Here is a 26,105-nt window from a genome sequence, read left to right as displayed (position 1 = left end):
CACCTACTAATTGAAATCATGATTATTTTCCAATAAAGTAAAATTCAATAAACTTTCTTGTTATTGTTCGTCCCTCAATGCATACTCATCTCATGGTTAATTATCCCACATCGGACTTCCGAAGAAACTCATCGAAACAACTTATTGACCGTGCCAATAGCGACTACTCTCAGTCATGACTCCGTTTTCTTTCATTCAGAAATAGAAAAGAAAAAAAACGAAGTAGAAGGGTAAAAGAAGGAGATAGGAAAAGGGAGGAAAAGAAAGAAAACAATAGAGTATTTTAATAAGAAATAGATTATTGGATAATTCCGGGAATATAGTAAGAAGTCGGGAAAGTTGTTGAAAGATGAATCATTTTAAATGTTATTAACGATTAATCAATTTTAGAATGCTTCGAAATAAACACATGTTCCTCCATACCACCCCGACCTAGCTCCAGGCACCACGTTTGTGGGTTTGCCCAGACCTAGACCAGGAAAGGAGAAAATCAAAATTATTCTTCGTAGAGTTATTCCAAACAATGATTGATAACCATCCAGTATCTCTAGGATCGACCACACATATGAGTTAGCCAAGAAAAAAAAAATATCAAAGTTGTAAACTCAATATAAATTTATGTATCGTATCAATAAGGGTTTCAACTTCCTGGAAGAAAGATGTCGTATTTAGGCTCATCCTGCTATTTTCGTTTCACTCCTAGAGCCGATTTAAACCGTTAGTAGCGGTCCTTCATGACCTAGGTTATTTACCTTAACACATATATTAAAACATGACACATATATTATAGATGTTAATATGACAAATGATATCACTAAAATTACTTAAATTAAATCTATCACGCATTCACTCGCTCACTCACTCAGGACAGTGTATATATGTTTAAAGGAAACCAACTAACTACAAAGGTACAAATAGTTTATTACATTCATAGTGAAAAAATAATTATAAAGAAAATATTAAAAGCACAAGTTCTTGGTTATATATCAATAAAATACATAGAGTTATACTTTAGTAAGTCTTTATATATTTGATCATATTGACAAATGGGAAAAAAAATAATTACATGTATTATATCTTAGGCATGCTAAAGCAAAATTACGATTTGCGACATACGCAAAGAAGACACTTATTTCACTTAAAAAAATGGACAAAAAAGAAGGAAAAGAATAAACTTTTAGGTGTAATAGAACTCACGAGTCTCTACTTCACATTGAGCAATAAAATATTAATAATTCCGAGCGTTCAAATCACAGATCGCGCACTACTCGTAGCGTCCAAAATATTTCGCTCCATTTAACTTAGTTTGTGTTTATACATATCTATATATATATATATCTATATATATCTATATCTATATCTATCTATCTATCTATCTATATCTATATATATATATATATATATATATATATATATATATATATATATATATATATATATATAACTATTGGTTTATAAAAAACATTCATCAACTATATTTAATTTGTGACTATTAGCAGTTTACGTCTGCACTCGCATACTGCGACGTTTATACCCATCTAGGGACTTTAAAATCACTTTCCGCCAGAGGATGCTTCACCTCTTAGTCAGTCCGTTTACAAATTTATTAATCAGATAATTTTAAGTTACTTGTTCATCACTGGGACACGTCACGAGACCTTTCATTTATCCAGGATCACTTTTGTGTATGTATATATATATAGTTCGAATTTGAGATGGTCTTCCACAGGTGTAAGAAGTATAATGATTTAAATTAAGGAAAAACACTGGTCAAGTCATAGGATACATATGCAGGTGAGAGGGATTAAAGGTACACTTTCCACAATGGTTTGAGGTTGGTAGCTCAGGAATAATATTCATTATGATGTGGGTTACATTTAGACCTGCCGTTACTTCTTAATACATGCCATTAAATAATGATTACATAAGTTATGATTTACATCTATCCAGAAGAAAGGAAAATTATTTGAGTGCACGGCGGTATTCTTGACAAAAATCTATATTATTATATTCGTCGGAAACTTACTTGTAAACTATAGCAACCAATACACGTTTGGGGTGACAGACACGAGCGCTCTTACATAAATCCATATAATACATTTAATATCATACTTTACTTTAACATCATATTCACATACTAAGCACATGTACATTTCGACGTATTCATTTATCTCTCTCTATATATATATATTCATATTTAAAAATCGCGCACAAATTTTAAGTGATAACCCCAACAATAATTTCAGAAAAGGTTGCAAACATTGAACAAGAAAAACAAATGACTTCCGACATTACATTAAAAAAAATTGATCTTTTACCTGATACCGCGCGTCTATAAATTTTAACTTTCATATAGTCAATTCGTGCTTAAATAATAATAATAAAAAAAAACTTTGTGAGGCAGGCACGTAACACAGAACATTCCTAAAGATATAAATAGATAAACCAAAATACAATTTCTGGGCCCAGGTTAACTACAAGATAAACGAAAACCAAAACGGAAGGAAAGTGACCAATGGATTAAAAAAAACTTAGAGGGACGACGGTGAAATAACGTAATTGAAGTGTCGTCAAATATGAAGTCGTTATTCATTTTGGCAATAGGTCAAAATGTGATGGAGAACCCAATCACTATCTACTCTATCCATGAATTGTGTCTTGCAACGTCTCAGCTGGTAATTTCAGATCAGAGTTGTACGTTAAATAAATTGTAAGCGACAAGTTCAAAATCGGGGGGGGGGGGGAAGGTTGAAATTTAAAAAAATCTCGAAGTAAGAAGGAAGAGACAAGAGAGAGAAAGCGGCGCCAACGAAAGGAGAAAGATTAAAGTACTACTCACTACACAGAAGAGTGATCGAATTTAAATATATAACAACTCATAGCCAAAAATATTCACATATGCCGAAAGAGGGTGGTTTACTTAAATACGTAAACTAGGAGGGAGATCCTGCTGCCAAGGATGCAAGTTCTGTGTCCATCAGATCCCAATCCCACAAGAGTTTGCTTGTAAGATTGAAATCCGAGCCCCGTATCCGGCCCAGACCAGCAGGATAAAAGGAGAGGGGGAAGGGACCAGGTAACTGCGTCCCCAATTTTGAAATCTCTAAGGAAAAAAATAGTCGACCCCTCAGAACAACTAAGAAGGTTCTAGGACAGTAATGAAACTAGAGTAAAAGTATTAGCTAAGATATCCCTAACTAATGATTTGCCGAAATAATAAAAAAAATTAAATAAACTGAATTTTGGATCGGTGATTTCAATTACCAAAACATCACCGATAGCTACCCTGCGCGGACACGCCACAGTCTGGGATGTCGTTAATTTCCCTCATCTAATTAAACTAAGAAAAGAAATGAAAATACTTAAAGGGACTAGGGGTCGACATCCGGGTACGCGAAAATAAATTTCAATAACTAATTGTTTTGATTCTGTAACCCTGTCAGAGCTGTCGCCTCCATGAATATTGTAAGCTAGCCCGAGTAGGTAACGTGAAAAAAAAATCTCACGGAGCAGGATATTCTATTTTAAAACCGACCCCCCCAAAAAAAATAAAATAAAATAAAAAATATAATTCACTACAGCCCCGTTGTGTAACAACTATTGTCTTTCCATAATTGATTAGTAAATATGTCCAGTCAGCGATTATATGATGCTACAAATATGATTAAACGAGATTATTATGAACGAATACGACTGCAATAACAAATTAAGCTATTAAGCACTAACATAGTCCGGCAATATCTCACCCACATGTTCGCAGGATGCTCCGGTGTAGGGGCCAGAACCCGAGATGTTGCTAGCTATACATAATCCTTAATATATATATATATATATATATATATATATATATATATATATATATATATATATATATATATATATATATATATTCTTTTACCGAAACGTGACTAATCATAAACTGGGCTTATATATATCTATGTATATGGGTGTCCTCTCATTCATTTCGTTTCACAATATATTCATACTATAATTTTATTCATTTATTACGACGTCGTATTTCATAAACACCCTATTTCTTTAACTACACCCAGACTATATGCACACTTCGTCATATACTTCTAAATCTATAAATCATTGCCAACGTTTCATGTTCCGGCCACCACACAAAACATCCCTCGAACTCAAGACTCCCTTACCACGCAAACAATACTATGTTATACTTCGTAGCTTCATGTAAAAAACAAGAGGAATATGTATGTTCACAGAAAGTAGAGTTCTCCACGATATTATTTAATTTTATAAAATTCTGACAACAATGAAATTATTCTGCAGCCACAGAAGGAAAGAAAAAAAATGAACATTTAATATAATTTCAAAGCGAAAAACTAGCATGATATCGCCTGACTTCTGTTAAGAATTTACGTATTGTTTATTTACTTAAATATTTCGATTTCTAGACTAAGTAGAATGTTGTAATTTTCAGAAAATATTAATTTTGGATCACTTAACCTAACTGTATATGCATTTGGGCTGGGAATTATATTTACTAGGTTTTATTTCGAAAAGAAAGGTCAATTACATGGAAACTAAATCACTAAGAGCATCGACATAAGAATGACGGTTAGTACTGAATTTTGACACTAGGGGGCTAGCGACGATATGATCAACCCTTGAACCACTGAATGTGACCTTGTACACGGAAATTTTGTTACTATGACACTCTCATTTTCGGATATTACTATAGATCGATATGTTGCGTTTAGTTATTGATCTAATACGAATGGTACACTGTCCATACTTCATTATTTCACACACTCTTCCATCACTTAACTACGATTGCTACTACTGATACTACATTACGAACACATACATGCCACATCCATAACTACAAACTACATTAATACATGTTATAATACATATTAATCATCACTACTTACTCACATAAACAACATTCAGATTTCACCATTTTCTTTAAAATCGGCTCTATCGGTTTATGAAAGGGAAGGGAAAGAAAGGAACAGGGCCAATTGGTCCTTGTATTCACTAAATCACATTCTTAATTCAACCTGTTTAATTAATACCCAAACTATTTAATGGAAAATATATAGGCCCCTTTCCTGAAGGGAAAAGAACCTTATGACAACTATACGTTCAACCCATCCCTGCTGGAAGCCGTACCCCCAAGTTGGGAGTAGACAGGAGCCCTCTTGAAATTTTACACGTGCATTATGATCACTATCCTAACTACAACGAAATTAAATACCGCCATGTTACTACTAAATAAGTACAAAAAGAAATCACATCCGCTACATACACGAACACAAACGGCAGTGGGGCAGGCCTTACGTAACTCTTAAAGGAATAATTTTTTCAGGATGAGAATATTTTAAGGGAGAAACACTGCTCTTCCGAAACTGTTTATAGATCTTTATGAACAACTAACGAACTGATGCACTTCGCTTGGTAGAAACTGTCCACCACTAATTATATCGGCAAAACATGGCGTCACTGAATTACGCTTCCTATTTCAGCTCTACAGTCCGGTTTTTTACTATGAAATTTAATGAATTATGACTCCGTGGCTTCCTGGATGATATTTATTCAATCATTACACTAGTTTTACCTTCTTAATGCAGCTTTTCTAGCTAATTTCTACTTTCCAGAACTGGAAAATCTGGGTCCTCTGTCTTCGGCAAAATTCTAGGCATGAGTCGTAGTAATCGCGCTCTAACATCATAGCGTGGGTGAATCCTCCAATCAAAACAAAGCATTTTTGGCGGTGGGGCTTTGAAACGAATACAATTTGGTAAAATCTGGATTAAACTAGATTTCAGAAGGACCTAGATATCTAAAAGAGAGGTGAAGGGTGGTCCTGAAAATTCTGTCGAATTTTAGATTGGTTATTTATTGGAAAAGTTCCGTCCAATGGTGGACCTATATTTTCAGATCGCACTGACACCGTAAGAATTATAATAATCCATTTACATATCCATATACAAGACTTATAACTAATTTAATATATAAATAAAGATATTGATTCCCAAAACTATGATTCCTAATGAATATTTTACAGCTTTCCATGTTAATTTGAAATAGAATAACAAACAAAATTACGAATTATATGAACAGCCAGAAATTTTTTGTTAAACGTCAAGTACAGTCGGTGCAAAAAATTTCGGGCACCCTCCTATTAAAAACATCATCACATTAGACTGTAATGGTATATTACAAGCAAGCAGAAGAATACCTCCTGCAGCAGTGATTTCTTCATGAGTGGCGCTTGGTTTGTCAAATATTAACACCTTTCCCCTCGAAACTTCATTCTCTTTAAGCTTTTTGAAAGATCTGACCTTTCTTTGCCTGAATGGCACGGAAGTCGTGTCACAACCTGTTGAAGTGTGGAAGAAGAGAAGTACGGGAAGGAGATTCCCAAGACCAGGCTTTAGTTTGTCACTGTAGATTTTGTCTGCGTTTTCCTTCCCAGGTATTAATATTCGGACGGTTTGGTCACAAGAAAGAGAAACCATAAGAACAAGGAGGTCGGTGTCTTCTCCTACGATGACGGAATTCAATCATTTTTCTGCCACTTCCACAGAATTTAGCACTACCATCGTATCTGCGTTACCTTGAGCTTGAAGTACTTTGATGCCAGCTTTTTCAAGATGCCCAGAGAAAAGTGCAATGAAGCGTGTCTTATTCTTTACGTATGTCAGAAATACTTTCTGTAGTACAATTGGTAGTGTAGCGTCTGTGATAACTGTCTCTGTCGCTGTTGTTTTCTACTTCTGATGGTATGTTCGTCCTTTGTGCTTGGAGAGACGTAGCCGTCGAACACCACCATCACGTTTCGACTGTAGTGATTAGCTATGTGTTTCACATACTGTAGGCATATCTTTCAAAGTTTGCTGGACGCATCCATACCAGTCAATGTAGTAGGGATCTTCCGTCCATTGTGAAAACAGAATTTGGTGGAAGAGTATCTTCACAAGGTTCTAACTCCTGAAGAATGCTTATGAATGCTGACTTGTTTCCTTTCAGCATTACTAAACCATCGAAAAGTGCAGGTGGTCTAGCACCTAGCTCGTACTTTAAGTAACCTGCTAGATTCTCTTCACTGCGTACAACGCACAGAAGGCAATGGATAAGCTGGTTTGGATTTACTTCAACGGATATGTCTTTTATCTTAATCGTTCTGGCTACACTTGCAGATGAATGTACTTATCTCTTCGCGTAAGATGAACGTCACTGAAGCGCTGACTCACAATTGACTTCATGGCGCGTAGGGGGGCGCGATAACTCAGCGGTAGAGCGTTCATTTCCGGTGCTTGGAGTCCCGGGTTCGATCCCAGGTCGCGCCGTGTGTACTTTGTGGTGGACAAACACTGTGCTCGTGGGTTTTCTCGGGGTTCTCCCGTTTCCTCGCACTTCCTTCATTCCACCATTTCATTCATTTCTCATAATCACCGTCTTCTTTAGCCTAACCGGCATGATTGTAGCCTTCCGGGAGTAACCCACAGGAAAATTGCCAAAAGTGAATATTTTTAATTTTTTAGAGGTCTAAAACGGGATGAAAAAATTCCCATGCTATTTAAACGGGCGTTTTCTTGAAATACAAAATTTTATCTTTTTGAAAGTTGAAAATAGGAAAAGAACGATAGAATTGTGAGTTCAAGAGGTGGGAGGTCGTAGGCTGAGCAAAGACAGTATGTAGGGCGAAGGCCCAGGATAGACACATTCAGGAAATAGGAGTAGCAAGTCCACGAAATTCAATGTTGATTGAAAGGCCGATAGATAAGAAATGCCAGGCCGTAGGCCGAGCAAACTCGGGGGTCTGGGAGCGGAGCCCCCAGCTAGCCAAAGGCTAGCTGATATATAAGGACTTAACAGGATTTTTTTTTCATAATTGTTATGAACTCTTTTTTTTTTTTTTTCAAATTTCAAGTTTACTTTCTCAACAGTGCGTGATATGGGCAATAACTCTAAATATGATTAAGCATTTACGCGTTAATTATATCTTTTCTTCAGCATTAATTGCTTAGCATTGCTGCCTAGGTGAAATATAAATTTATTTTTCTTTAAACTTTGGAAAATATACATTAAAAGTTACGTTTTGTTTCCATTTTCATTTTAAACTGTGTTGAAAGAATGGAATCAGAGTCATCTTAAGATTGTATTAGCTTTTAAAGTGAGGTTTAGGGCTAAATACAATAATTAAGTAGACATTTTAATATTTTGTTTGGTTGGTCTGAAGTTTAACTTTCTTTTTGAGCACGCAAGCTATATGAGACGTGCAACCGAGGGACGTGAGATCCGAGCTGTATGAGCTCTCACCGAGAACCATGCCGGGTTTCTCACTCTGAAGATGTGTGCGCTAATCCAACGCCCAAGGAGAAAGACCCACACGGAGTTTATCTTAATATTATGCTTGAGATCGGGAACAATTCGTCATTTATTATTATTATTATTATTATTATTATTATTATTATTATTATTATTATTATTATTATTATTATTATTATTATTATTATTATTATTATTATTATTATTATTATTATTATTATTATTAAAACTAACTCTATGGCCTATGGAACCCGGAGGTTTAATGCCGTGTTCACAAAAGCTCTCCGCTGACTTCCATCCTTAGCTAACTGCATCCAGTTTCTACTTTGTATTCCAATCTCTGCGAGATCCATCTTAATATTGTCCTCCCATCTGCGCCTAGGTTTTCCTAATGGTCGTTTTCCGATTGGTCTTCCAGTCAAGACTTTGAAAGCGTTTCTACTTTCTTTCATTCTAGCTACATGACCTGCCCACCTAAGCCTCCTAGACTTGACGAACCTAGCAATGTTGGGTAAGCCGTATAAATTATGTAGTTCCTCGTTATGAAGTTTCCGTCATTCCCCATTCCCGTTCCTCTTGGGTCCGAATATTCGTCTCAGAATCTTGTTTTCAAATACTTTCAGTCTATGTTCTTCCGTCAGTGTAAGCGACAATGTTTCGCAACCATACAGAACAACAGGCATGATTATCGATTTATATATTTTAAGCTTCAAATTCCTCGACAGAATTCGCGACGACAAGAGATTTTGAACCGAATAGTAACACGAATTCCCTGCTTTTAGTCGACATTTAATTTTTTCGTGAGTATGATTTTCCTCTGTTAATATTGGTCCTAAATATTTAAAACTATCCACTTTATTGAAAGTATTATTAAATATTTTAACGCATCCATAATTTGCTGTATTACGGTCCCGACGCACTTCCATGTATTTAGTTTTCTCTGCATTTACTTCTAAACCCATGTCCCTGCAAACTTTTAATAAGATCTTTGCATTTCTTTCTATTGTTCTCCTATCATCCCCTATTAAATTTACATCATCAGCATATGCCATAATCTGGTGAATACCGTTGAACTCTAGGCCCTGGTTGCTATCTTTGATTTTCCTTATAGTGTATTCCAGAACAAAGTTAAATAATGATGACGACAACGCATCCCCTTGTTTCAGGCCATTTTCGACGTGAAAGCTCGTGGACAAAAATTTTCCTACTCGGACTTTACTTTGGGATTTATTTAAACATATCTTAATTATTATTATTATTATTATTATTATTATTATTATTATTATTAATAATAATAATAATAATAATAATAATAATAATTTATTATTATTATTATTATTATTATTATTATTATTATTATTATTATTATTCAGATTTTCCATGTTCAACTTCGATAGTGTAATATTTTGTTAAACTTGAAACTTAGATTTTAAAAAGGAAACCAGTAGCTATAGGCTATTCTTCGAAATATATACTATATATGAAAAGCAATCGACTCTACAATGTATGTTTTGCAAATGGGTTGGCTTGTTTAAAAAGTCTATAGAAGTTTATTTTTCCTTATTTCTTGTGCCAAAATAAGTTATTTTAAATATTGGACTAAATATACACTAATATATAGCTTTAGTTGTTAATCGAAAGAAACATGTTAAACAGAGTAGATTGATTATAAAGGTACAGGATCTAACTCATCTGTGCAGTTCGTTAAAATGTTAACTTTTTGCGAAACTGAAACATATAACTCCTTGATAATATTAGAGCGGCGATTACAGTCGGTAAGGCATCTACCTACAACAGACAATCCGGTTTAGATTCTTGATGATGTGATCTGAGCCAATTTTATCCTGGGTCAAATGTGCATAAGGGGTTCATCCAACCTCTGTCCAATGAATACCTGGGGAAAGGCGGCTAGAGGATGGCGCTGGCCAGTGATCACATCACCTTCTCTCAATACTGGAGTCATCGAAGTGCAACGTCGTACCTTCACATTGCTCGTAGGCATTATTTCATATTTTCGTAGGTAAAAATGTTAAAATAGCCATTTCCGTGAAAGCATATAATAATATAATTTATTATAGATTGTTATGCAATACTAGTGACGTCTACGTTCGTTGTTGTGGGTGAAGTTGTTAAATTGAGTTTGTTGTTCGATTTGGTGAATTTATAATTCCTACATATCCATCTTTACTTGTTTGTTTAAGTTATTTCCATACGATGCAGAAACATTCTTATATTGTACACTCAACTGCAAAAGAATATATCGCATGAGTTACCTCTTTCCATTAATTATTTCAACCTATCCATTTTGAAGCAAAGCAATTAGTTTTTTTTTTTTAAATATATTATTATTTAATGTTTGGGCTTACGTATTACTGCTCACTGCCTATCGAGAACTCACAAATCTTTGCTCGCCATATAATCCAGCTGAAACATCTTTAGATGAACTGAAGTGTTTTTTGATTGCTCGCTATGATATACGAAATACAATATACTTACCAAAAGATATACATTCCACAAGTTGCAGCGACAGGCTGGACAACCAATTATGCAAATTGTTTTACCCTTGAGGAAGCAAGATTTAATTGCGATTTTGGTTTTAATTTAGATGAAGACCTCAGGGCAGTGTTGCCACACTTGGTACAATTGTACCATATTCAGCCCTTTTTGTCATTCATTGGCCCGTTGGTACCACGCTGGCATTTTCAGCCCATTTTGTGAAAAAGTTGGTACAATTCTACCCAATTCAGCACCATTTAACAAATACTTGTCACATTTTCTAAAGTGTCGGTAAGATTTCACCTGCATCTCACGTTACTTATACTGTGTGTTGGACTCTTAAAAAATGTTGTTGAACTTGTATCCTGTGGCGTTGCACCGCTTAACTAGGAACTTTGTGTGGAAAATTCGTAATTCGAACTATACTGGGATACAAATGACGCTAGGTGGGCGCATGCGCGCCACGCATGAAGCAGACGAGAAGGAAGCAGTGTCGTGGAAATATTATCTTCAAACCTTAAAAAGAAATAGAACCACACAAACACGTTGAATCAAGTGTTGAATATTCTGAAGAAGATCAGCGTGTGCTCAAATAAGTCTATAATTTATGTCATTGCAAAGATTCTACACCAAAAGATAATAGCACGAAAAATACATTAACATAATTACTGGCTTAGCGGGGTAAGTTGTTTATTAGTGACGCCATATTAAATATAAAGATATCCGAACATTTCTGCGTTTTATAGGTCTATATCGAAACGTTGATTTGTACTCTTGGAAGAGGGGGTTGTTTTAGAACATTACCTCTTTCAGTTTCGTATTATAGAGCCGTGTATTACACTGGTATAAAATTTAGCCCTTTTTGTTTGAATTTGGTACTATTTTTCAGCCCAGTAGTTATTACTAACAGATCGACCAACTTTTCAGAAAGGTTTAAACATAGCAAATAACTACGAATCCACTGAGATGGTATCATTCGAAAAACCAGAGGATTGTCCAGTTAAAGGCAAACAGTGCCATTTCTTCTAAAAGTTTGATCATTTCCTATATACATGCCCAATGATCCAGAAGTAATTCAATTACGTCAACAGATAAGTAATATTAGTCTGGCGAGTGAAGATCAAGCATCGGGGAATAACCCACATACCATTAAAAGTGGTTATAGCAGCAAGAAGTTATCACTTATACAACCGCAAGATGTTCGAAAATTCGCTGATAGAATACTACTAGATCCCTTCTATATCGCACCATCAGACGTTCTCTTAAGGACGATCCTGCAGAGATGGGAGATAAATGAAGAGGAAGGGTCAATACCGAGTATGTCTAGTTATCAAATGGACGATATGTTAGACTTCAAACTTCAACTTAACAAAAGTATATTCAGACAAGTCCCCCCCCTTTTTTTTTTGAAAAAATCTTAATACAAAGTACTGAAAAGAAGCCAAAGCAGAACAAACAACATCCAAAGGCACAAAGTGAGAAGGTCAGGGGTAGGTAGAGAGGAACGTGTATAAGAAATTGACTCAAGAGGAATTTTGTAGGAGAGATGAGATGATTAAAAAGTTACAGGAAGATGTGAAGAACCGAGAGAGACATTGCCAGCGATTAGAAGGAGTAAAGATAATAAGGGCAAATATAAAGTCAAAGGAGAAGAAAAAATTGGTTTTAAAGGAGTTCAAGGTGGATTGTTGGAAGATAAGAAATTGACATTGCGAAGATAAGGTATGAGACAATGGTACTGTTCAGTGTTCGAAGTGAAAAAAAAAAAAAAAAAAAAAAGCAGAGGTGGTATGTTTTATTACGATTTTGACTCGACATACCGGCTATCTAAATGTTGAAATACAGTGAGGGTATGTTGCATAAAGATTGCTTTTCTGTTTACATTATTTCTGAAAACCATTGGAGAGCTTCTCTGTAGTAACGGAGGGGGATGCTGAGAGACTTTGATCCCCCACCACCAACTTTCTGAAAAAGAATTTAAACATCCCCTTATGTTGTATAGAGAATTATACACGAAAATGCTCTAAAACCGAATGAGGATATTAACAATTTCCTCGAAAAGTCTTGCTCCCGCCACGTGTGTCATAAATCACCGTGTGCGTGGGTTTTCTCGGGGTTCTTCCGTTTCCTCCCATTTTCTTCATTCCACCATTTCATTCATTACTCATCATCACCGTCTCCTTCCGCCTAACCGGCATACCCGTGGGACGTAAAACTCAAAGATTTCATTTCATTTTTACAACTCATAAATCCGCCTATGCTCAAAACACGACATTTATATGTATTAAGGCAAGAAGACACACACACACATGCATAACAAAGAAACAATTCAGTATGGCACATTACAATATAAACTAGGTGAACTTATTTAAAGACACCTGATTTTAAAAACAAAAGGCAGGAAAGAGATAAGAAAAATGTCGGTGTTGTCAACTTAGAAATTATTTCTCCATAAGAAATAAAATCTTTTTACGTGCAAAGCTATTCAATTACTGTGTATAAAAATGGATTTATTAAAGGTATTTAGCATCTACTTTCCAGTGACGGTATGTTTCAATCATTGAAAAACCAGAGCCGGTATGTCTTCATCACTGAAAAACCAGAGGCGGTATGGCAAACCACCACATACCGTCTCACTTCGACCACTGGTAATGCTAGAAAGATGAAAACGATAATAAGAAATATGTGATTTTGGCAATTGTTATTTGAAAAAAAAGATAGTGTTGACTAGAGACTGAAGTAGAATAATTAATTGTGTTAATATGAAGTGTATTAGTTTCTTAAATACTTGTATTAAGAGATAAAGTACCTCTTATTTTTATGCATTACTTATTACCTTCACATTTATCCTAACATTTTCAGTAGTTCTTGAAGCCTCTTTTTGAGACTAACAACTTGTTTAAAAAATTAAGCTTGTAAACAGTTATTTCTGTTAGTCTATTTCTCTTAGGATGATGATATTTCTATGTAAGATATTATTAAATATCATTTTAGACAAAAAGAAGCAAAATTTTAACTTACCTTTAAAGAATAACGTTGTGGTGGTTCTTTCTTACTAGATGTATGAAATGCAGTCCATATGAGAAATAATATTAATAATACTATTATTATTCTAAAGCAAAATTTATGTCGTCGAATATATGCCTTTTCTGAAAAAAAAAAAAATACAAAAACAATCTAATTTCGAATTAAATATTATTTTCAGCATAAGCAGAAAATAGTATGTTTCTAAACAATTAGTTGTTACTCAACAGAAGTCTTGTTACATTTTAGGTAGAAAGCTCACAGTTTCTGGATCATAAGTTCCATCTCTGAATTTTAAATGTGGAATGATAGCTTCGTGTTTCACCACAAATGTATATGAATTCTTGATTACACACATGAGTAACAATATACGTATTTGAAACTAGTATGTAATAGTGACAGCAGGGGTCTAATGTTAATCTACCAATCCTTGATTCTTTTGTACTATTCTATATTTTCTAAAAATTGTTTATGGACATTTTATGTTTGTTTTTATGTAAAGTAAACAAAAGTAATTTACAAGTAGTACTTGCATCATTGTTAGAAGACATTCAGAGAACAATGGATACAATCTACTAATTAGTGTACGTTCATCATATAAATTACTGTTCATAAGTAAACAAATAATATTCTGCAGGAGAATAAAAACTATCAACTTAATCTGATTAACAATGAACGGCATATTTTTTAGTACCGTAAAAATTCGTTTTTCATTAGGGATGCGCACGAGTCGAGACATGTCCGAATCTCGACTCGACTCGACTCGAATTCGAGTCGAGATTCGAGTCGATACACATTTTGTAAAATTCGAGACAGCTCGAGTCGAGTCGAGTCGAGACAGCTCGTAAAAATCTCGACTCAATTGGAATGTCTCGAAAATCTTTCTATAATTTTTAATATTATTTTGAAGAAAGTACTAATTCAGAAACACTCGGCACGAGAATTTCGGAAACTGCAGGACTTGTCAGTTGTTCGAGGAATGCTGTGGTGAGTGTCTTCAACAAGTGGCGAAATCAAGGGGAAACGACGTCCAAACGTCGAGGTGTTGGGCGCCCCTCACCTCATTACATACGTCGGACGTTGTAGGCTGAGCAGACTGGTAAAACAGGGCAGGTAGCGAATTGCGTCGCAACTAACATCAGAGTTTAATGTTGGGCCAAGTACAAGTGTGTCTGAACTAGTGTTGTAAAATTCCGGAAATTTTGAAGATGTTGGTAAAAAACCGTTTTATTCGATTTCTTTCCGGAAAAATTGGAAACATTGAAAAAATAAAAAAATGTTTGTATTAGATTAATTTTACTAGTAATGATAACCTTTTTTTCTTCAAACGCGTGAAAAATATGTTTAAAAATTTCAATAATGCGAATATTAAAATATAGCACTCGAAAACAAAACTATTCCAATTATTATCTGTATTAAAATACTAGATTTACGCGTATATGTTTGTCCCCACAGAAAAGTTTATATGTTTGTCTCCAGTTCTTTCGACAATGAGATATTGAATCCAGAAGTGCTAGAAACGTACCGTTTTCTTTGGTCGATTCCAAATTTTGTGTAAATTGTTCAGTTCTAATGAATATTTAAAAATAAAATGACCATTAGTTCTTTATTAAATTTTTGGGGGTATACTGGGAGTACTGAATTTTTTTAAAAGTAAAGCTTCATACCCTACGAGTTATATATTCCAACATCACATAGTTGTATATAGGGGTTGTATATCTCTCAGGCGTTTGCTTCATGGCCAAATGATAAGAAAACGAAAAATAACTATTTCTCCAGTCTAAGATGAATCTTCATTGTTTGGAGAATTTTTTTTTAAAAAAATGAACTCCGAATATAACTGACATAATTAATTGTGTGTGTAATTTATTTATGCAAAAAGAAAGAAAACACTGGTCATATATGAATTAGAAATTCCAACCACAAGTCGGCTCAAATCTTGCAAACGATGCGGGATATTGACAAAAAATAGTCGAAAAAAATTCCCCTTTATGATACCCCTTGCCGATTTTTATTCAGGCGTTCTTCACTTGTATTTGTAAAAGGACATGTACAGATATGAGGAATGACAAGGAGATTCATGCTCATATGTGAATGATGCGCTGTGTAGAGAGCGCATGTTCAGCTAGTTGAAAATTAATAGTCTGCAATTATTTCTGTTATGTCCTTTATTCGTGGATGTGCATTAATTACACAAGTTACAGTTACATACAGTTACATGCATTAATTACAATTACATACAAGCCTATGAACATGAAATGTTCTGTTGCAACAAATAGGCCTTTTGTATAAAACTGAGTTCTCAATATGCTCTTTGGTCTGGTGAAGTTTTGTTAATTTTAATCAAATTACTTCCTAAGAGAAAGAGCAGTAGGCAAATTTCACTAATACTCATGCGCTAAAACATATAATTACTATTATTGAATATTTTAATATAGACACTTATATAAACTTTATGTACAAAATCCTGTATGTAAACAAATACATGTTTTCTAGTGCGACAGATTATCTATTACAATCAAAATGAAAGTGACTTTGTTTCTAACTTTATAACTCTTGAATCATTAGACCGACCTCGATAAAATTTTCAACGTAGATGAGGTTCGGGATGTTTTTTTATCATTTTACTTTGAAGGTGCAACTTGAGGGAAGGGGAGAGGGGAAAATGACAGATATTAGTGTCGAATCCATAATTTTCGGGGTAGCTGAAATGAACAATGACACTTCCGATGCCATTTAAATCAAAATTCAGCCCCACAACTTGCAGGAGGGAGGAGATATATAAAAAATATTGAAAATGACCTATAGTAGTGTCGAATCGATAGTTTTCGGGTTCGCAAAAATGAACAGTGACACTTCCGGCCGTTTAAATGCAAATTCAGCCCCGCAATTCGGCGGAAGGGAGAATACATATATATATATATATTAGAGAGAGAGAGGGAGGGAGAGAAAGGAAGATAGATATAGATACATACATGATCGAAAATGGCGGTCGAATTCATACTTTTCGGGGTCCCTGAGATGAACAGAGGATGCCGTTTAAATCCAAAAATTCATTCCCATTAGTACTCCTAAGGAGGGACGAGAACAAGTAAAGGTAATTGAAAATTACCGAGATTAGTGACGAATTAATAGTTTTGGGGCTCGATAAGTTCATTGGTGACAGTTTTTGGTGCCCTTTATGTCCAAAATGAAACGTATTCTCCCCGTGCAAGCTATTCGGCTAGTCTGAACGGAAGTTTCACATATTCAACCCTTTAATATATTTCTCGGTACTCAAATTTACTCACCAGGGAGCATTTTACCAGAAATCCGAAAACTAAAAAAGTAAAATTAAAACCTGTTGCTTTAAGTATTTTTCCTGTTAGCAAAATACATTGTATAATGCTGCAAACATGTTACAGCAAGTAAGATTACTATCATCAGACGAAGAAATAGTTTTTAAATTATATTTTCCGGTTTATGCTAATGTTTCCGAACAAATAATTTTTTATTAATGGCTTTAAAATTTTTGGAAATTTTACCGATCTCGATAAAATTTTCAACATAGATGAGGTTCAGGATGGTTTTTATTATTTCACTTTAATGGTGCAATTTGAGGGAAGGGGAGAGGGGAAAATGACAGATATTAGTGTCGAATCGTTAGTTTTCGAGGTCGCTGAGATGAACAATAATACTGCCGGCCGTTTAAATCCAAATTCAGTCCCATTAGTACTCTAAGGGGGAATGGTGATATGTAAAGATAATTGAAAATTACGGATATTAATGTCGAATTCATAGTTTTGGGGCTCCATAAGTTCATTGGTGACAGTTTTAGTGCCCTTTGTGTCCAAAATGAAACGTATTCTCCCCGTGCAAGCTATTCGGCTAGTCTGAACGGAAGTTTCACATATTCAACCCTTTAATATATTTCTCGGTACTCAAATTTACTCATTATTTACATTTAAAAATTTACATTTACAAATTAACAAGAATTAGAAAGAGTTGGGAAATATGAGGAAATGTACAAGGAGGTGAAATCTATGGAATTTCGGAGGAAACAAGGGAGTATTATGATGGCAGAAGAAAATAAGAATGGGAAGGTAGTCAGCGAGAGAAATGAGGTCATAGGAGGGTGGAAAGAATACATTGAAGACTTATATGAGAGTAGGGATAGACCGTGTAGCCTAAATGTTAAAGTAGAAAATGAAGTAGGCGAGGATGATAAAGGATTTAGTATTCTTAGGGATGAGTTTGAAAAGGCTATATCCGAGATTAGGAATGGAAAGGCAACCGGAATAGATAACATACCAATCGAATTCATTAAAAATATAGGAGACAAGGGAAAGAAAGAATTGTTCCGACTATGCAATGAAATATATGAAACAGGAGAATGGCCAAAAGACTTTCTGAAAACGATCATGATACCGATGGCTAAGAAATCGAACCCAAAAAGATGTGAGGATTATTGAACTATTAGTCTCATATCTCATGCAGCTAAAATTCTGCTCCGAATACTGAACAGAAGGTTATATGGAAGAACAAATAAAGAAGTTGAGGAGGAGCAGTTCGGGTTCAAAAGAGGCAAGGGCACAAGAGATGCAATTGGATTATTAAAGGCGATCGGTGAAAGATTTATAGAAAAAGGGAAAGAGGTGTATGTTATATTTATTGATCTAGTAAAGGCTTTTGACCGCGTGAATTGGGAATTGTTGTTGGGAGTTCTAACGAAGATAGGGTTGGAATGGAAAGATAGAAGACTTATAAGGAACTTATACATGAACCAACAAGTAAGTGTTAGGATAGGGGAAGAACTGACGGAAGAGAGTGCAATTGGAAGGGGAGTTCGACAAGGATGCTGCCTCTCTCCAACACTATTTAACGTCTATCTAGAAGAGATAATGAAAAAGAGTTTACATGATGATGATGGTATTTCGGTAGGAGGTAGAATGATTAGATGCATAAGATTTGCAGATGATATGGCGCTTGTTGCAGAATCTGAAAAGAAAATCAATAAAATGTTAGAAAAAATGAGAAAGGGCTTTGAAGAATATGGGATGAAAATAAATGTTAGAAAGACAAAAGCCATGGTGATTGGAACGAAGGGGTCTGTGTCAAATATAAAAGTAGGAGGGGAGAAAATAGAACAAGTGAATAGTTTTCGATATCTGGGTAGTATTCTTAGTAATCACATGAAGTGCGAACGTGAAATAAAAGCAAGGATAGGAATGGCGAAAGAAGCCTTTAGGAGGAAGAAAAGTCTGTTTTGTGGGACCTTGAATAAAGAGTTGAGGAAAAGACTCATAAAATGCTTCGTGTGGAGTGTTGTACTGTATGGGGCGGGAACGTGGACATTACGTAAAGGTGATGAAAATCGATTGGAAGCCTTCGAAATGTGGGTGTGGAGAAGAATGGAAAGAATTAGTTGGGTTGAGCGCAAAACGAATGAAAGAGTGTTAGAAATGGTGGGTGAGAAAAGAGCACTTTTAGATATTATTAGGAAGAGGAAGAGGAAGAGAAACTGGTTGGGACATTGCCTAAGGCCAGATATTCACCGTGCAGAAAATCCGAAGAAGAGCTTAGGCTAGTCGACAAAGCGTTACCCCTCACAGCGAACGCGGTCTAAGTGGCTACACGGTAATTTTAGTTTCACCAAAGTTGTAAATCATACTATGAGCCAGTCAGGGTTTCCAGGTCTTTTCTTTTCATTTCCCGCGCCAGAAGTGGTAGACCTGGATTCGATCCTAGGCAGGAGGTTATGTGGTTAGGGTCCCACGTTGAGCTGTAGTTCACGTCTGATGTAGCCTCGCTGATATAGTCGAAAGAGACGAAGCAAGAGGCATTTTTTTAAAGATATCCTCTGTATCGAAAACAAATATTAGACCCCAATCAATAAATTCCAACATTTACACTACTTTATACTTTACTAGCTATGCACGTGCCTTTGGAGAATGGGGTTCCGGATTCGAATCCTGTGGGAGATCATTGAAAAGTTTCAGCGCATAATGGTAGTTTAGATTCCACCTTAAACTGTAAGTTCACATCTTGTATAACTTCGGTGCTGAAAGGACCGCTAAATTCCAAGCCACCAAGTATAAAATTTACATCATGATATTTTTAACCAATTCTCTGGTTTAATCTTTTAATTTTTTCCTCTCATGATTTTGGCTTCTTCTGAAATTCCTACTCTCTACCAATTTTAGCACCTTATTTTCAGTTTCAGAACAAAGTTGATAAAACACGAGCAGTTACAGTTAAAATAAATAAATAAAATAAAATAAACATATCTTTCCCAGGAATATTTCTAAGCTGCATGGAAAGAAATGTCTGGAAACTGAAACATTATGTGTTTGTTTTACAAAACTAAGTTTCGAAATAATTTGGCAACGTAGTTTTTCGGTCATTTCAAAGACTGGAAAGAGAATAAGATGTATTGAATCCCAATTTAAAATTATGGTCTTTGCTGTTTAAACCATTTTCGATATACCTAAGTACCAAACTATTAGAGGTGGCATTTTCCGCCTTTCTACTGTGCTCACATCTATGGCTTAGACCATCTAAAGGCAATTGTTCCATCATCCACCCCATAAAATGACGCATAGGCGACCCTGGCCCTTTCGGACTGTTGCGCCTTAAGGTTTGGTATATATTAGGTATATTGGAAGTTGGCACAACTTTAACAAAGTATTTATTATTATTATTATTATTATTATTATTATTATTATTATTATTATTATTATTATTATTATTATTATTATTATTATTATTATTATTATTCATAGTGAACATCAATTTGGCTCGATGTAGCTCTACTTAACAGTATTAAATGAAATTATAAAATAAGAATATTCTTACCTTCTTCATTCTGAGAATTCCGTTCCATTCCCTCCCAGTCTGGAACAAATATCGCAGCCACTTCTCTCCACATTTTTATTTTTAAGTCACGATTCATGTAGTTCGGATCTCTTAAATCATATAGGCATTCCTATTTTGTATTTCGATTATAAACGCCTCTGTGTTAAACACACTAACCATGACTGGATATGTACACAGGACACGTTTTCAAACACAACTGAAAATTTCTCTTTGTGATTACACTTGTGGTTATCTGTTTGGGGGTGGAGTTCGAGCTTCGGAGATAGGGGCTCAAATTAAAGTTATTTCGTTGTTTCATCTTTTGCCTAAAGCCAAATATTTTGCTTATAGATTACCATGGCATCAGCTAACTGTCAATCAAGTGTATCACGAGAAATCACCCTATTGTGTTACATAGATTTTCCTGTGATTAGCTAATTTTTCGGAATTGCCTTCTATTTTTGTGAATTTTCTTTTGTTATACACACACATACTTTATAATAGCAGAGTTCCATTCTCTGCACAAAGCGTCTTCCAAGCAGCTGTTTCTTGCTACAATCCCCTTGCCTGGCAACACGTCTTTCCTTTCTGTCCTTCCTTTTGAAATCTTTTAAACAGCAGGCGGTCTATTGTTCCAATCTGCACCAAATACGCTCGAGCCGACGTTTTTTCAGCGATTTTATTGCTTTCGCGTTCATGTTTAGCCGCTCAGATTTAAATACATGGTCAGCGTATTTCAAGCATACGCAGGAGCAATAAATGCGCTTTGCGATCGCTTCAAATAGCCGGGGACTAAGAAGAGATTGTATCATGAGGGACGTCCTAGAGGGTATGGTGTCGGGAAAGAGAGGGAGGGGGCGTAGGAGACTACAATTAATGGATGATATAAAAACAGAAAGATCATACGCGAAGACGAAGAAGTTAGCGGAGGACCGTGGAGCATGGAAGTTTCTCAGCTGCGGCAAGTGACCTGTCAATAAAGGCAGAATACCTATGATGATGAAATTTACTCACTTGCGCGATATATGTGTGGATATGTAAATAAGATCATCTCTCTTTTTGAGTTATTCAAAAAATATACAAAGAATAAAGAGAGATTTTTACCAGAAAACAGGAAACTAGAAAGTAGAATTAACTCTTGTTGTTTAAGTATTTTTCCGTTAGCGAATTACATTGTACGTATATACAGTAAGACGTCGATATTTCGAACTCGGTCCCTAGAAGCTTTTTACATTTTAAAAAGCTTAATATGATGTTAGTGATAAACAAACAATAGTGTATCCGTCGACGTTGTGTGAGGTCAGTGTTTTTACAAAAGTTCATTCATACGTAATTGTTTGTCATACATATTTTTATTTTTTATTTTCTCTTAGGCCTATAAGTTTTAAGTGTGACTTACAAGATCAGTGTAATTTAGTGTACGAGCAAGTTCTTCAGAAACATTAAATGTAAGTAGTCTTTCGTACGGTGTTCTAATTACTGTATGTACTGAATAACCAGTGGTGCCCCCCCCCCTCATGTCCATGACGCACCCCCCCTCAATTGTCTATCCGTAAGTGTTCTTTCATGAAAAAAAAAACTTCTCGATTAATTTTTACACCCCCTCAAACATATTTATATAGATTTTAACCCTCCCAAGTATTTCAATGACGTAGTTTGCGTCATAGCCCCCCTTTGTGGGCACCCCTGGAATAACCACTGTATCGATAGAAGAACATACCGTACAGTATGTGTAAGCCTAAATGGAATTTTCTTGGTCATTTTCGAAAATCCGAACTACCTGTGGTACCAATTAGTTCGGATTTTCGACTTCCTACTGTATATACTGCAGATATGTTACAGCAAGTGAAATGACTAGCATCAGGCCAAGAAATAGTTTTTAAATTATATTTTCCTGTTTTTGCCAATATTTCCAGACAAATGATTTTTTCTAATGGGTTCAAAATTTCCGGAAATTTTACATAGAACAAGGAAGACGTCTCTATAAAATACATGTTTGATTTAACATATTAACTAAAATGATTCTGGCCCTGTTATTTTAATACTTCCCTGCCATCAAGGGGAAACTTCATAAGATTGCTCAAGATAATTTTAATGCGTCTATACTAATTAAGCTAACTAGGATTATATTTAAGTTTCTTTTGTAGGCATAACTCCGTTCTATCACGGTGCTAACTTTGAAGTGTTTGGATGAGCTGTGCACAAAATTTCCCTATTCTAATACAGGAAAAATAAGTACTCAATTATCTTAACTCTAAACTACGAAATACAAAATATATTTAATTTTGAAAGCATAATATAATAAAATATTCGAAAATTTCAATTTTACCCAAATTTTCCGTTGTTTTTTTTTCAAGTTCGGGAAAACCATAAAAAGCTGTTTTTTTTTTAAACCCAAAATTTTCGTTTTTTCCCAGGCCTTCACAACACTAGTCTGAACATATAGTGCACCGAATACTCCTAACAATGGGCCTCCGCAGCCGACGATCCATTCATGTGCGAATGTTAACACCAAACATACGCTATGAGATCAAAAGTATCCGGATACCTGGCTGAAAATGACTTACAAGTTCGTGGAGCCCTCCATCGGTACTGCTGGAATTCAATATGGTGTTGGCCCACCCTTAGCCTTGATGACAGCTTCCACTCTCGCAGGCATACTTTCAATCAGGTGCTGGAAGGTTTCTTGGGAAATGGCAGCCCATTCTTCACGGAGTGCTGAACTGAGGAGAGGTGTCGATGTAGGTTGGTGAGGCCTGGCACGAAGTCGTATTCCAAAACATCCCAAAGGTGTTCTATAGGATTTAAGTCAGGACTCTGTGCAGGCCAGTTCATTACAGGGTCGTGTAATTATGGTCGTGTAACCACTCCGCCACAGGCCGTGCAGTATGAACAGGTGCTCGATCGTGTTGAAAGATGTAATCGCCATCCCCGAATTGCTCTTCAACAGTGGGAAGCAAGAAGGTGCATGAAACATCATTGTAGGCCTGCGTTGTAAGAATGCCACGCAAAACAAGGAGTACAAGCCCCCTCCAAGAAAAACACGACCACACCATAACACCCCCACCTCCGAATTTTACTGTTGGCACTGCACACGCTGACAGATGACGTTTACCGGGGATTCGCCATACCCACACCCTGCCATCGGATCGCCACATTGTGTAACGTGATTCGTCACTCCACACAACGTTTTCCACTGTTCAATCGTCCAATGTTTACGCTCCTTACACCAAGCGAGGCATTTACCTGCGTGATGTGTGGCTTATGAGCAGCCGCTCGACCATGAAATCCAAATTTCCTCACCTCACGCCTAACTGTCATAGTACTTGGAGTGGATTCTGATGCAGTTTGGAATTCCTGTGTGATGGTCTGGATAGATGTCTGCCTATTACACTTACGACCCTTTTCAACTGTCGGCGGTCTCTGTCAGTCAACAGACGAGGTCGCCCTGTACGCTTTGTGCTGTATGTGTCCCTTCACGTTTCCACTTCACTATCACATCAGACACAGTGGACCTAGGGATGTTTAGGAGTGTGGAAATTTTGCGTACAGACTTCTGACACAAATGACACTCAATCACCTGACAACGTTCGAAGTCCTTGAGTTCCACGGAGCGCCCTATTCTGCTTTCTCACGATATCTAATGACTACTGAGGTCGCTGATAATGAGTACCTGGCAGTAGGTGGCAGCACAATGCACCTAATATAAAAAACGAATGTTTTTGGGGGTGCCGGATACTTTTGATAACATAGTGTATATTTTATAGAGTTGTCTTCCTTGTTCTATGTAAAATTTCCAGAAATTTTGAATCCATTAGAAAAAATAATTTGTTCAGAAATATTGGGAAAAACAGGAAAATATAGTTTAAAAACTATTTCTTGGCCTGATGCTAGTCATCTTATTCGCTGTAACATGCCTGCAGTATATACAGTAGGAAGTCGAAAATCCGAACTAATTGGGACCACAGGTAGTTCGGATTTTCAAATTGTTCGGATTTTCGAAAATGACCAAGAAAATACAATTTAGGCTTACATATACTGTACGGTATGTTCTTCTATCGATACAGTGCTTATTCAGTACACACAGTAACTACAAATACCGTACGTAAGGCTACTTACATTTAATGTTTCTGAAGAACCTCCTCGTACACTAAATTGCACTGATCTTTTAAGTTACACTTAAAACTTATAAGCCTAAAAGAAAACAAAATATAAAAATATGTATGACAAACAATTACGTATGAATGAACTTTTGTAAAAGCACTGACTTCACACAACGTCGACGGATACACTATTGTTTGATTATCGCTAGCGTTATATTAAGACAAAATGTAAAAAGCTTTTAGAAACCGCGTTCGGATTATCGACGTTCTACTGTATATTCAATGTATTTCGCTAACAGAAAAGTACTTAAAGCAACAGGTTTTAATTATACTTTTTAGTTTTCTGATTTCTGGTAAAATCCCTCTTTATTTTTTGTATATTTTTCGAATAACTCAAAAAGAGAGATGATCTTATTTACATATACACACATATACAGCACAAATGAGTAAATTTAAGCGGCGAGAAATATACTAAAGAGATGAGTATGTGAAACTTCCGTTCGTTATTATTACAGACTAGCAGAATACCCGTTCTTCGTACGGGGAGAATACGTTTCACTTTAGACACAAAGGGCACCGAAACTGTCACCAATAAACTTATGGAGCCCCAAAACTATGAATTCGACATTAATATCGGTAATTTTCAATTATCTTTACATTTCACCATCCCCCCTTAGACTACTAATGAGACTGGATTTGGATTTAAACGGTCGGAAGTGTCACTGTTCGTCTCAACAACCCCCAAAATTATCGATTCGACACTAATATAAGTCGTTTTCAATAACTTTTATATATCTTCTTCCTCCTTCAAGTTGTGGGACCGAATTTGGATTTAAACGGCATCGGAAGTGTCACTGTTCATTTCTGCGACCCCGAAAACTATGGATTCGATACTAATATCTGTCATTTTCCTTCTCCCCTTCCCTCAATTTGCACTTTTAAAGGAAAATAATAAAAACTATCCCGAACCTCATTTATGTTGAAAATTTTATCGAGATCGGTAAAATTTTCAAAAATTTTGAAGCCATTAATAAAAAAATAATTTGTTCGGAAATATTAGCAAAAACCGGAAAATATAATTTAAAAACTATTTCTTCGTCTGATGATAGTAATCTTATTTGCTGTAACATGTTTGCAGCATTATACAATGTATTTTGCTAACAGGAAAAATACTTAAAGCAACAGGTTTTAATTTTACTTTTTTAGTTTTCGGATTTCTGGTAAAATGCTCCCTCTTTATTATTTGTATGTTTTTCGAATAACTCAAAAAGAGAGAGGATCTTATTTACACATACACACATATACCGCACAAGTGAGAAAATTTGAGCAGCGAGAAATATATTAAAG

At 35.6% G+C, this 26,105-nt stretch overlaps 1 protein-coding gene across 2 annotated transcripts in view; it reads right to left on the bottom strand.

The window, feature by feature from the left end:
• The window catches only part of LOC145690536 (carbohydrate sulfotransferase 6-like), a 134,761-nt gene that overhangs the window by 87,404 nt on the left and 21,252 nt on the right, over positions 1-26,105 (bottom strand). For both annotated transcript variants that reach the window (XM_081765505.1, XM_081765506.1), the window contains exon 2: positions 13,819-13,946. In XM_081765505.1, the coding sequence (XP_081621631.1) occupies positions 13,819-13,946 (128 nt within the window). The remainder of the gene's footprint in view (positions 1-13,818; positions 13,947-26,105) is intronic.

Source organism: Thermobia domestica, chromosome 7 (genome assembly GCF_964235325.1).
Source record: "Thermobia domestica chromosome 7, izTheDome1.hap1.1, whole genome shotgun sequence".
NCBI classification, from domain to species: Eukaryota; Metazoa; Arthropoda; class Insecta; order Zygentoma; family Lepismatidae; genus Thermobia; species Thermobia domestica.
The sequence above is the reverse complement of the archived record's forward strand: the minus strand, read 5'-3'. Positions and strand labels throughout refer to the sequence as shown.